Genomic DNA, 13,313 nt, shown 5'->3' with positions numbered 1-13,313 from the left:
ATTAGTTGAGGTCTTGTGAGATTGATCTATATGGCAATCAAGATTCAAAAGCAGGAAGAATGACCTTCGCATAATTTAATAAAAGTTGAAATGATTATACTTTTCGCCTGACAATTTAAAACTTTACATCAAAACGTAACAGTAGACGTCAATATGCATTCACCTTAGAATAAATTATTATCAACAAAGTTTTTCCTATATAATAAATTTTAAATTAACTTTTACTTTTAGACTATTTATGTAGAAATAAAAAAAGCACATTATTTGTAATTACCTAATACTTATTAATTCAGTTCTAAATGTTTTTATTGTTTTAAATAAATATTGAATAAATTTAGTTCGTTTTAACTGGACAAAAAGTTATTAATAATATTATACAGATTACTAGCTAATTGTTATTACTTAAGAAAAGGGCATGACATCTTACACGGTGACTTAGGAGACAGTAGTCTTTTTTATATCACAATAGAAAATGCTTACTGTTATTATTATGAATATTTTGTATTAAATTTGTAATACGGTAAATAAATTATTTAAACATTCTTTTTTGTTTGTATTTCAGATCATGGGGTCGATTCCACAACTATCTATTATCAAAGGTCCTCAAAAGGAGTTAAAATCGCGGAATATCCATAGAATCTTTGAAGAAAACCTTCCTCAATATTCCTGCAAATCGGCTCTAATTTACAACGATGAACTTCCATCGGGAGTTATTTCAAGAGCGTTAACCTATCAACAAGTCAACGAGAAATCAAATCAATTTGGTAGATTTTTTCTTCGTGAATCTCTTAAGCGCTCATTGAAGCCAAATCAAGATAGTGACTATGTAATTGCTGTTTGCATGCAACCATCCGATACATTGGTTATGGTGTTGCTTGCAACGTGGAAGGCTGGTGCAGCATATTTACCAATCGATCCAAGTTTTCCTGCCAATCGAATAGAGCACATTTTAAATGAAGCCAGTCCAATAATGGTTATATGTGATAATGACATCGATCGAAAACTCTTCGGTACAACGTGCACTTTGAGTGTGAACGAACTTTATCAGAAATCACATGAAATGCAAACGAGTAATATTCCTGACAGCAAAATGTTAAATATTGCAAAAGATTTAGCTATTATATTATATACTTCAGGAAGCACTGGGATTCCTAAAGGTAAGTCTTATAGAAATTAGTCAAAAAACAGTTCATATGTAACTTTGCAAATAAATAATTAACAAAGGCCCAAGCAGTGAATTATACACGACTGAAAGATCTTGCAATATTGGCCGAACTGTCAAAAGTCTTCTTATATCATCCAAATAGGTATGAAATTCCCAATTTTCTATCAAGTGACAATTTGTTCCAATTATTAAATGTCTGTTCACACGGTTGAAAAACTTCAGCCAACAATAAATTTGGTAGCCTCATTGGAAGACAATTTTCTTTATAGATGACCCAGAATATAAACATTTATTTTAACCTCACCGATCAAAAATCTTACCAAAAACAAGGTATTTTGTATGAGATTGTTTTGACTAACTTAATTGTAAGCCACTTAATATTAAGTGCATTATATAGCATTACAAACGTTTATTTCATAGTCATTGAAAAGTTTGACAACATGTTAAAATTGTTAGCTTTTTAAAGTAGAAAAAACGCGATGAACAACCTAGAAATCAAAGATAGAAGCTCAAATTTAAAAGTGTTTTTTATTTAACCAAGCTATGAAAATCGTATTCGTATGCTTTCATTTTAAAGGAAAAACTTAAAAAAGTCTTTTTGACACTTTTAAAATAAATAATAACCAATAGTTGCGAATTATATTTTCTTAGGGTTCTAAATTATTAACACCTTAGCTTTCCAAAACAGAAAAAGTCCTTATAAAGCTTAAATTTAACCTAAGTGATTGCGTACAAATGTGACAAAAATGTATAACAGCAAAACACTAGGACATTAGAAAATAAGTAAAGTAAATCTTCACAAAAATAATTCGTCAAATTTGATAGTTGATAATGGACTGGTTCAGACAACGTAAAGCACTTCATTTGCAGTCAACTGCTCAACTGCATTCTCTTAACTTAAATTTGCACCAAGGCAACCAGTTAGTTTCTCAAGTGGCATACATTTCAAATTTAGAGCTTTACTTCACTAACTTCTACATTCAGTTCATCGTATAAGAACTACCAAAGACATTGGACAGTTTAAGACAACATAAGGGACTTCATTTTCAGGCAACTGCATTCCTAGAACGTTCATTCTGCACAAGTTAGTTTTTTAACTGTCATAAACTTCAAACTCAGTACTTTACTTCCCTAACTTCTACCTTCCGTACAAAAACTACCAAAAACATTATTGTCTACAAAACAGTCCTCAGGCAAACTACAAGTCTATCCGAACTTGCATTTCGTATGGTAAAGAAATATTACTTATTTCTTTTCTTATTTTACGAGAAACCCTTTTACACAAAATATTAAATGAAATTCTGCGAAAAATAAATAAATCGTAGAGGAATAAAGTTCAACTTTCGGTTAATTAAAAAAACATGATCGATTGTCATTCTGACATAAGTTGACTTGACTTGATAGTAAGGGAATTTTTTCTTGACTAACTTTCTATTGGAAGACAATTTTTTGGCAGCTGGCTAATCAGAAACTTGCCTTACTTTCAAGCCCCTTAAGTCGCCTCAACCTGCCCATTATTGTTTACAAAACAACTTCAAGTAAGCTAAAAGCTTATCACGATTTAGATTTTGTATTAAAAAGTAATTTTACTTAATTCCAATTTGAGATGGAACAATCTTTACCAAACATTAAATGCAATTGTGCAGAAAATAAATGAATCATAGAGTTTAATAAAGTTCAGTTTTCAGTTGAATGAAAAAACATGACAAACTGTCATTTGGCATGATTAGAATAGACTTGATAGTAATGGAGATTATTCTTGACTAACTTTCCAGTTAGCTTTCCAATAAAGTTGTCTTAACTGGAAGCCAATTTTTTAGCAGCTGGCCAATCAGATACTTGAAAATTGCCTTACTTTCAAGTCCCCTGTGTCGTCTGAACGTACCCAATGACGTAAAATTGCATTATTTAAATTTCATAACTTATTTAAATTTCCATCAAATTTTGTAAAATTTATAAATTTGATGTTAAATCTTAAAACTTATTAAATAACACGTCACATACAGTACATACAGTAGTGGTAAAATAATTATAAACATGCATTTTGTACTTTTTTTTTGCAAAAGGTAGAAAACTTTAATAAAACTAAATAAATATCAACAAATAAAATATTAAAAAATAAAAATTGTAACATAAATAGCACTAAATTCGAAAGAAACAAAATAAAAGTGTGGAAAAATAATTAGAAACATCAGTTCACTGAAAGAGAAAAATACAAATAAAAGGTAAAGGTAAAGAAATTATATTTTCTACTTCAAAATACCTTTGATCGATTGAAAAATCAATATTTTGTGGGGTAACCCTTGTTAGCAATTACAGCTGCACACCGTTTAGGTACACTATCTACCAAATCTTGTCAGCGTTAAAGTGGGATATTCCGCCAAACTTTTCCTATTTTTTTGAACAACTCATTTGAGTTTTTGGATGTTTTGACTCCTAAACTTCTCTCAACGTCAGCCCACGAGTTTTCGATCGCATTCAGATCAGAGCTTTATGCTGGCCAGCTTAAAACATTGATGATTTTTTTCTCAAGGTAACACTTCACTAAACGTGAAGTGTGTTTAGGATCAATATCCTGTTGAAAAATGTACTCGTATGTAACTGGCAAATGATCAAGAGCATATAGCTCCATAACATTTTCCAATATATTTGTATACACATGCTGATCCCTTCGGCCATCTTTGCGTACAATAGGACCAACGCCATAACACGAAAAGGCTCCCCAAACAACCACATTTCCACCACCATGCTTGATCGTTTTGATTGTGTACTTGGGATCGAATTCTTTGTTAACTGGGCGTCTTTCATATGTTCTAGCATCAGATCCAATCATACATATTACATTTTGAGTATCGCTCCAGAACTTGCTGGTTGCAAAGGGTTGGCCTTCCTTAGTCTACAAATAAGTCTGTCCTCTTTGGCAGTTGTTTTTCTGTCACGGTTTTTTTTTTGGAGTTTTTATGTATGCAATTGGCTTTTTTATCCATGGTAGCTTTTTCCTTTGAGTACGTGTGAATGATAATCTTCCTTAGCTCTGGTGTGCAGCTCTTGTTTATCTCGTTTTTTTTTTTAAATAGATAGTAGAGCTAAGATATTTAAACTAAAACAAAAATGTAGCACCAAAGATTTACCGTTAAATAATATCACTTCTTCAATATTTTCTCACTGTTTCTAATAATTTTGCAAAGCTAATTTTTCAAATAATCTTTTGTAAGCTGGTTTAAATTGCCGATATCATCAATTTAACAGGTTTATGAAACCTGCGAACCAAAAACATGCTCCACAATAAAAGCAAGAAGCAAACTGTATTTAATCATTTTTTGTGTGCGAACAATGATAAGAAAAGTGCATTATGTTTACTCTTTTCATTGTTTCTAATTATATTTCCACCACTGTATAAGTTAAAACCATGACGATCCTAAGAAAATTAAAGTTCTTTTCCATAAATTATACATTTTTTAACCACGACAAAGGAACCTGAGTTACAAAATATGGACCAGAAGTAAAAATATGGAAAAAACAATCGTTTCGAAATAAAATTTATTTTACGTAACAGATTTTTGAGTAATTGTTTGTATTTGTTTATAATGATCATAAGTATGATATATGTATGTATGTATATTATTTGGAAGTGAAATGTCTATGTTAAGTGGCCTTAAAGGTGTACATTATGAACTATTAAGCCTAGCCCTCATTTAAATAAATGCTTCCCATGTCTTTGCAGTCAAGAATCAAAACGTTTTACCGACTTTTTGATCCATACAAATGTTTTTTTTTTTTACCATATCATCAAAAATCGAAATTCTTATGATTTTAAAGAGTCAGTATTTATTTAAACAAATTACTCAAATATTTTATACTCGTACATGTAAGAACAGATAATTGATTACATTTGAAATTTAATACTGTATCTATTATTTAAAAGACTTATTTTATATTTTTATTCCTTTCATTACTCATTCATGAGAAAAACCTTTCTTATCTCTTTATTTTAAACAATGGTTTTGAATTTTTTAGGTGTGCGCTTGCCTCATTCGATTATATTAAACCGTTTACAATGGCAGTGGGACTCGTTCCCATACACTTCTGATGAATCAATAGGAGTATTCAAGACGGCCCTGACATTTGTTGATTCAATTTCAGAACTCTGGGGTCCACTTTTAAACGGTAAGGATCCAATTACATACAATTATGAATAAACATAGTAATCAGTAATCACTGTTAAATTTTTTCTATCGCACATACTGTCTAAAGGTATGGCAATTCTAGTTATTCCAAAGATAATCACAAAAGATCCCGAGAGACTGGTTACAGTATTGGATCAGTACAAGATACGTCGATTGGTGCTGGTGCCAACGCTCTTGCGCAACATTCTCATGTACCTGCAAATGAGTGGCAAATCAAATGTGAAACTTTTGCACAGCCTTCAGATTTGGGTGTGTTCTGGAGAACCGTTGCCAGTGCAATTAGCCGAGAGCTTCTACGATTACTTCCAAGAGGGTGTCCATGCTTTGTATAATTTCTATGGCTCCACAGAGGTTATGGGTGATGTTACCTACTTTGCGTGCGAGAGTAAAAAACAATTGAGCCAACTTGATCGTATTCCTATAGGTAAGTTTGAAAAATGTTTAATATAAATATTAAATCATGATTGTTCTAATTTGTTGCGGGGTTTTTGAATTCCAGGACTTCCGATAGACAATACTGTGATATATTTACTGGATCAGGACTATAGACCTGTTAAGAATGGTGATATTGGTGAAATCTTTGTAGCTGGATTAAATCTTGCCAGTGGTTACGTTAATGGACGTGATCCTGAACGTTTCTTCGAGAATCCTCTTGCCGTTGAATACAGTGAGTTGTTTCTTTTTCTTATTGGTTTTGGACATTTTCTTGACTGAATTCTTGTTTTTTAGAGTATTCTCGCCTATATCGTACTGGTGACTACGGATCACTTCAAGGTGGATATATTTGTTATGAAGGTCGTACCGATTCACAGATTAAAATTCGTGGACATCGAGTTGACCTGTCCGAAGTTGAGAAGAACGTTCTTTCAATTGAAGTTGTCGACAAAGCTATTGTACTCTGCTATCATGTGGATCAACTTGATCAAGCTCTTTTGGCATTTGTCAAACTCCGAGATGATTCTCCTCTTTTTACGGGTCTTCAAATAGAAGCAGCATTAAAGAACAAACTGGCAGATTATATGATACCTCAAGTTGTAATCATTGATCGCGTACCTCTTTTGGTCAACGGAAAAATCGACCGGCAAGCACTTTTGAAAACATACGAAACCGCCAATAACAACGAGGACGACACAGTTATAGTTCTTGATTTTGATTTTACCCAAGTTCCGGAAGATCTTAAGCTTATTGCAAGGGATCTCTTTGAAACTGTGGGAAGTGTTATTGGTCGTTCAACCCGTGCAACATTGACACCAAATAGTAATTTCTATGAACTCGGTGGCAACTCGTTGAATTCGATATTTACCGTTACTTTATTGCGTGAAAAAGGCTACTCAATTGGTATATCAGACTTTATTCGTGCAAAGAATCTGGGTGATATTATTTACAAAATGGCTAAAAATGAAAATTCCGAACCGATGGAAGAAGAGTGGACAAGTGCCTGCCCTCACTTGAGCATGAAAGCGTTTCCACTTACGTTAAGTGATAAGGATGATGTCATTGAGTGAGTTTTGATTTATTGAAAAAATGTAATGACGGAATTACAAGATTTGAAAAGATGTTAGTTTCTAAGCTGAACAATTGAGTAGGGAACATTTTACTAGTTTGGTTTAATCACATTATATCAAATTTATACCAATATTTATTTATTTATGGTATAAATGATTTGAGTTTTATTTCCTCTAAAAAATAATAAATTCTTAACAGTTTTATATTATTGAAAATTTTTCAGTCTTGTAAGTTCTTGATTATGCATACGTATAGGTATGTCCTTAGATTTAAAGCTAAATATAAATTTTAAATAAACATAGAATTTCTATAAAATAAAAAAAAACCTTTGTTTCAGAATCATTGTAGAAAGTTTCTATGGAAAAGCTGATTTGGAACAGTGGCTGAAGCCGGATATTATGAGAACAGATTACAGCGATATTATAAATGTAAGTACATAATATTCGTATATGAAAACTGAAAACCTGCAAATGTAAGATAGCTACACATTAGGGCGGGTCGCTCTTATATGACTTTTTTTTGAAATTCTAATAATGATAAAACGTTGCTAAATAAGTTGTTTTTTAATATTTAAGAGAAAAAACTTGTACTTAAGTTCTTCAGCCTGCGCATTGAGTTTGAAAGTACGTTAATTTAGAAAAAAATGAATAATTTTAAAAATGTTTAAATATTTATTTTAAAAGCTGTTTTTTTTCACCAGCTTAGATAACCAAGTATTTATTATAAAAATGTACATTCAAATTAAATATGTACTTTAAACATTTTTTTGTATGTTAGAAGTTAATTAAAATTAATATTAAAGTCACGTTTACTTTCAAATTTCGGAATGAATTTCCTGGACGCTATTTTTGCTTGAATTAGACCCTATCTAGATTTGTCAACACATGCAGACATCGCAGCTTCGGTAACAATTTTGACAGAACGTTCGTCTGCTTGGGTGTGACAAGGCAGCCTTAAAAACGTTAAGTTACTTTCACCCCTGAAAATAATAATTTTCAAAATGTCATCATTAGGAACATCTTTTAAAACTGGGGGTTCATACATTTTCTGCTGCCAATCAAATTATTTTTTGGAACTTCAAAAACTCGTGGCACGTTTCTTTTAAGAGTCAAACTGCTAGGTTTAAGAATTCTTCTGGCAGCAAGCTCCCGAACGTGTAGTGTAGTATCTGTTAACATTGATAATAAAAGCTTTTCAGGGTGTGCAAAGTATGCATTTCGCTGGATTACTGGATGTATAACTTGCTTGAGTTCAGGAAAAAGATATCGAGACTCCTCAATAAGTTTCCAAAAATGTCTTAAACCGTCTTTGCAATTTGGATGCATCTTTATCTGAAACCATACTGGTGCATAAACCTTTACAACAAACTCAGCCAAATGAATAAAATTTTGCGATAGATTTGCTGTAGATACGTAAAGGCGTAGTATTCTGTTCGCTTTCGTATGCCATCGGGCATGAAACTTCTTTCCAGGCGCTTTATTTGCTAAATCAGATGGAAAATTTTCGGTGATCACTGCAGTTGTAAATTCATACAGGTACTGCTGATCTGTACTTAAATCCTTTGCTGACAAATCTGCCAGCGTACTGGGAATGGAATTATATTTTATATTACTTAGCTTTTCGCAACCCTCTAGCTTTTTTTCAATTTCACCCGTGTAAGAAGAAGAACCTGTAGTTGCACCAAGCTTTATGAATAGATGTCTGAGTGGAAGTTTTATTTAAATGAAACAAATACACTATCCATTGCAAAGGACGCCCTATCCTTTTTTCCATTATTCTAATAACACCATTTAATTTGCCTGTATTTGTAGCTGTGCCATCACAGCCCACAGCTAGTAAGTCATCAAGTGAGATATTTTTTGTCTTGAAGCAGTGGATGCTACTATACCTTTTGCCGTACCCTGCTGTGGTGTCGTGTATCCTAAAAATGTAGATTCCGGAACCTTTATGATGGAAATATGTTCCTCTGTCAAAACTTGTTTGTATCTTTTGGTACGCTTTTTAACGACACCAAGAGTTCTATTCTGTCTTTTCTCCCATCGAAATACAAAGCAAGGACATTTGAACATAAAGCTTTGCATGTTAATTCGGGCCCTACTTTGTTTCTTTCTCGGTGTATTTAAGATTTATCAATCACCTCTAAATCGGACTTTAGATCATAAAGTGCGGCAGAAACGATGGCGGCTGCTGCACTATCAGAAACTCCATTCCGATCCCATGTCTTGGATAATAGAGGTAGGTTTTGAATAGTGGTCTTTTTGGTCTTTGATTTTGACGTAGAGAATTTATTTATATTTATCTCTCCATTTTCGTTTGACGTAGATCTTATGGAAAGGTTTTCACTATCAGAATCAAACGATGAAGATAAATTGTTTAATTGCTCCTTCCTTTGTTCTTTCTGTTGCTCTTTTTGTATTATTGAAGTTGAACGGCTAATTGATGTTTCTATTTTTTTACAATTTGGCTGATCGACACCACCTATCCTCATTTTCTCTCAGATCTTTGATCTAAAAAAAAATGTGATCTTCTTTATGCACTTTGTTTTCTTTTGCACAGATACATTTAGAAACGTGTTTGCATTTCCATAAGCAAATGTTAAACAGAACTGTGCTATGTTTCAAAAAAATCTGCCTCTTTTCGTCGGAACATCTTTTTAAAGATTTGTTTAAGTTTTCGCATTTTACATGGTATGATCTCAATAACTGAATTATTCGTGCATTGGTAATTATTGGCAGAGATGCTTTTTCCAGATATTAGATATCTATCTTCTAAGAGACTATTTTCGCTACATCATAAAAGGATCGTTCTTTCTTTGTGTTTCTATGTATCTAACCTAAGATGAAATCTGGTCCATTCGTAGAACTTCATAAAATCTGCGTAAGTTGTTAAAATATTTTCTTTAAGTTCCTCAATTGCTCCAAAAATTGGACATTTATAACAACGCCTTGTTTTTTTCCATTTCGAAATGATGCTAACTTTAAAAGAAATTACTCTATTTTTCCAATCCTTTTTGTGGACTATAGAATATTATTATTATTGATATCGCACAAACTTTCACCGTTGTTTCTGAATCACATAAATAAAAATAACAATTTGAAACTATTTGACGCTTTCAAATAAGTTAAAGAAATGAAGTTACTTACGCAGCCTACTCGTACTTTGATTGTAAAAAAAAATTAAATTTGAAAATTTGAATATGGGATTTTAATGTTTTCTATGGTCATTTTCACTGTCGATGAGCAGGCTACAGATAAATTCCGATTTCAAATATATTTTATTTGGTCATTATAAAGCCCATTTGGACACGTTTTATTACTATTAGAATTCAAAATCAGCTAAATTAAAAAAATGACCCACCCTACTACACATATCTTCTATCAAAGAGTATGTAGGGATAAATCTGCCATATTTGAAAACATAATTACGGGTGATTATAGAAATGATGTGTAATTTGATGTCATCAACCAATATATACAAAGTCTTATCATATTTCATTGAGCTTCAATTTATTTTAAAACAATGGAAAGACCTTTATTTAGTCACCCAATTTCAGTTCTTCATTTTGAATACAAGTTATTAAAAAAACACAATTAGTTCTTAAAACGTCAGTCCTTTGGCATGTAACAACCCCGAAAACCAACAATAAAGTGGCTGTCTATTAAACATTATCATTGATTTGAGAAAACTTATCAATTTAATACAATCTGTGATGTATATAGTTTAATATATACTATTTAACTTAATAATGCAGTTTTCTCCACTTTACTTAAAAAAATAAGAAAATGTGTCTTTAGTTTTATTCGTCAGTCCGTTGTGTGTTATTTAAATTTAAAAATCCAGCGAAATATCGCCGACTCAACGTCAAATCCCACTTTGAATTTAAATATTGGTAATACTAAAAAGGTTAGTTGCGGGTCCCACAAATTGACGGCCACCATAACTGTACTAGAGTTTGGGTTATGTTTGTTGTCTATACACGTGATAAGCCAGTCAACACAACAGCCCTATGGTGAGTCGTTATTTTTTAGTTAATCTAAAATTTATTTTTATTTATTCATATTAGATTTTGATTTTTTTTAAATGTAGTTTCTTGATACTTGAAATCACAAAAAAAACATTAGTCCTGATTATAATCTCAAATTTCGTCTTTTTCGTCAGTCTTATGGCGTCAGTCCTGTGTTAGGTATATTGTTATTGTTCTTAATTTCATGATCATTACAATGGCGTATCCAGAGGGGGGTCGTAGGGGTCATGACCCCCCCCCCCCCCTGGGAGATAATTTTTATGTATTTTTGTAGGAATTCCTTCAATTCAAAACAAATCGTATTGAGTCAATGGATATGACCCCTATTATATTTTGAATTATTTAATTCTTGTATATGAAAACAAAATTTGTGTTTTACTTTCTAAACTTTGTTGCAAAAAGTATCACTTTTAATTGAGGGCTGGCCCAAGAACATAATATGAATCTGACATTCAATCCTATTCCAAAAACTTATCAAAAATTCATCAAATTTTTAGCAATGGGGGTTGTCATATGAGCCATAAAGCTTATACAGTTAAGTTGTGTAGGTGAAGATTTGTTAGTAATTTAACGACATTAACCAAAAAGTGGTTTGTTGTCAAACACATTTAAAATGTTTGTAACTTGAGTAATGCTTTAAATGTTTTTCATTAATTTTTTTTCCAAGTTTTTTAAGAAGAAACCTTGAATAAGAGATCTTCAATTTTAAATTAAGTTCCCTTTAAATTCCTGAAACTAGCCATCAATTCAATCCATATCAATTCCATATTTTGTTTACTAACGTAAACAAAATATTTTCAAGAGTTACCCAACTCTTGTATAATCAGCCTTATGTGTTAATGTTTTTAGAGTCTTGAATATTAGTTTTACATTGTATTTAAGAAATGCAACATCGTCTTAACCCAACAAATTTGTTAAAAGATTGTTTAAATTATACCCATTCAAAAATGTTGTTATGCAAATAATTCTAAACTAATTAATTTTCAAAGTGTGCCATCATATATTTTTATTGATTTATTCTAATTATTTAAATTTATTTTTAGGACATATGGACAGTGCTGGTTGAAAAGAACTTGAGTTTTATTGTAAAAGACGTAAATACAAATAGAGTAATTGGCACAGCTTTAAACTTTGATGCTCACGATGAACCGACAGTTGAAGTTAGCTCACGACTCTCTGTGGTTTTTGACTTTCTTGAAACTCTAGAAGGTCCAATAAGGTAAACAGACATATCTTATTTTTAGTATAAACTAAAATATTATAATATACATGCATGACTTCCTATTTTTATTATATATTTAAACCTTTGCATCACTCACCAATTCAAAAAATTCATAACTATAGTAATACAAATCAAAATTGAATACAATTATCTTACAACTGATATTAATTGTATTTTTGTTAAATTTCCTTCTTGCCAGAGACACATACCTGCCAAAGGGACTAAATACAATTTTGCACTCATTCATGATGGGAACGAGTCCCGATTTAGATCCCAAAGAGAACATCGCATGTATGCATTTTATGGAACACGAAGTTTTAAAATTAGCTAAAATTCGAAAGTTTGTTGGTATTTTAACAACGAACTCCAGTCCGCTCACCCAGGTAACCAAATAATTTTGCTTTAAAATTTCTATAAAAACCTACATAATGTACAAATATTAACATTTAATTATTTCATATAGCAACTTGGATCAGATGTCTACAAATATAAAACGCTTTTGGATTACCAAGTCAATAAATATGTTCACAACGATGGAAGCAGACCATTCAGCAGAGCTCCAGATTCACAACGATGCATTGTTCATTGGAAAGAAGTTGACTACTCATCTTAAAATTCTTTGACTAGCCAAATGGAATTATTCCAGTATTGCTCATCCCAACTGACGATATTATTGTAAATTTAGGATATTTTACACTTACATACATTCATACATTTTTGTTGATTTTTGTAAATTTTGAAAATCATATCTTTCCACTGAAATACTCTTTTAAAAAGAAAACAAATTATCAAAATTGTATCCACTCTCACAACTCATTTCAAACCCATTGTTTTGTAGATATTATATTGTTCTAATACTAAAAACAAAAACTTACAGAATGTATGTTTTAAAAATATGTTGAATATTATATTAACCGCAAAAAAAAATCATAATTTAATTTTAGTTTTTAAATGAATTTTGTTGTAAATAGAAAATTAAAAGTTGAATCGAATTTAATACTCAAATTTAGTTTTATTTAAAATGTTTACACTTAACAAAATGCAACAAGAGATCTCACGAAAAGGTTCTTGCCATCAAAATCCAAAAATGCAACGATTACAAGGGATTTGGAACGATTATCGTATTGCGCAATACGGGCTTTGGAAAAGATCTGTAACCTTGTAGGCTTAAACGCTATGGTCACAATCGTGCACTGACCCGTTAACAGA

General features: G+C 31.5%; 1 protein-coding gene across 1 annotated transcript in view; it reads left to right on the top strand.

The window, feature by feature from the left end:
* The window catches only part of LOC129942631 (beta-alanyl-bioamine nonribosomal peptide synthetase ebony), a 64,328-nt gene extending 51,225 nt beyond the window's left edge, over positions 1-13,103 (top strand). Inside the window, exons 2-10 of the mRNA XM_056051645.1 lie at positions 563-1,157; positions 5,183-5,332; positions 5,420-5,776; positions 5,852-6,019; positions 6,082-6,853; positions 7,196-7,286; positions 11,926-12,101; positions 12,304-12,487; positions 12,568-13,103. Of these exons, the coding sequence (XP_055907620.1) occupies positions 566-1,157; positions 5,183-5,332; positions 5,420-5,776; positions 5,852-6,019; positions 6,082-6,853; positions 7,196-7,286; positions 11,926-12,101; positions 12,304-12,487; positions 12,568-12,717 (2,640 nt within the window). The 5' untranslated portion in view covers positions 563-565 and the 3' untranslated portion in view covers positions 12,718-13,103. The remainder of the gene's footprint in view (positions 1-562; positions 1,158-5,182; positions 5,333-5,419; positions 5,777-5,851; positions 6,020-6,081; positions 6,854-7,195; positions 7,287-11,925; positions 12,102-12,303; positions 12,488-12,567) is intronic.
* Positions 13,104-13,313: the final 210 nt, after the last annotated feature.

This window comes from Eupeodes corollae, chromosome 1 (genome assembly GCF_945859685.1).
Source record: "Eupeodes corollae chromosome 1, idEupCoro1.1, whole genome shotgun sequence".
Lineage (NCBI taxonomy): Eukaryota > Metazoa > Arthropoda > Insecta > Diptera > Syrphidae > Eupeodes > Eupeodes corollae.
Note: the sequence above shows the minus strand (reverse complement) of the source record. Positions and strands in the feature narration are given on the sequence as shown.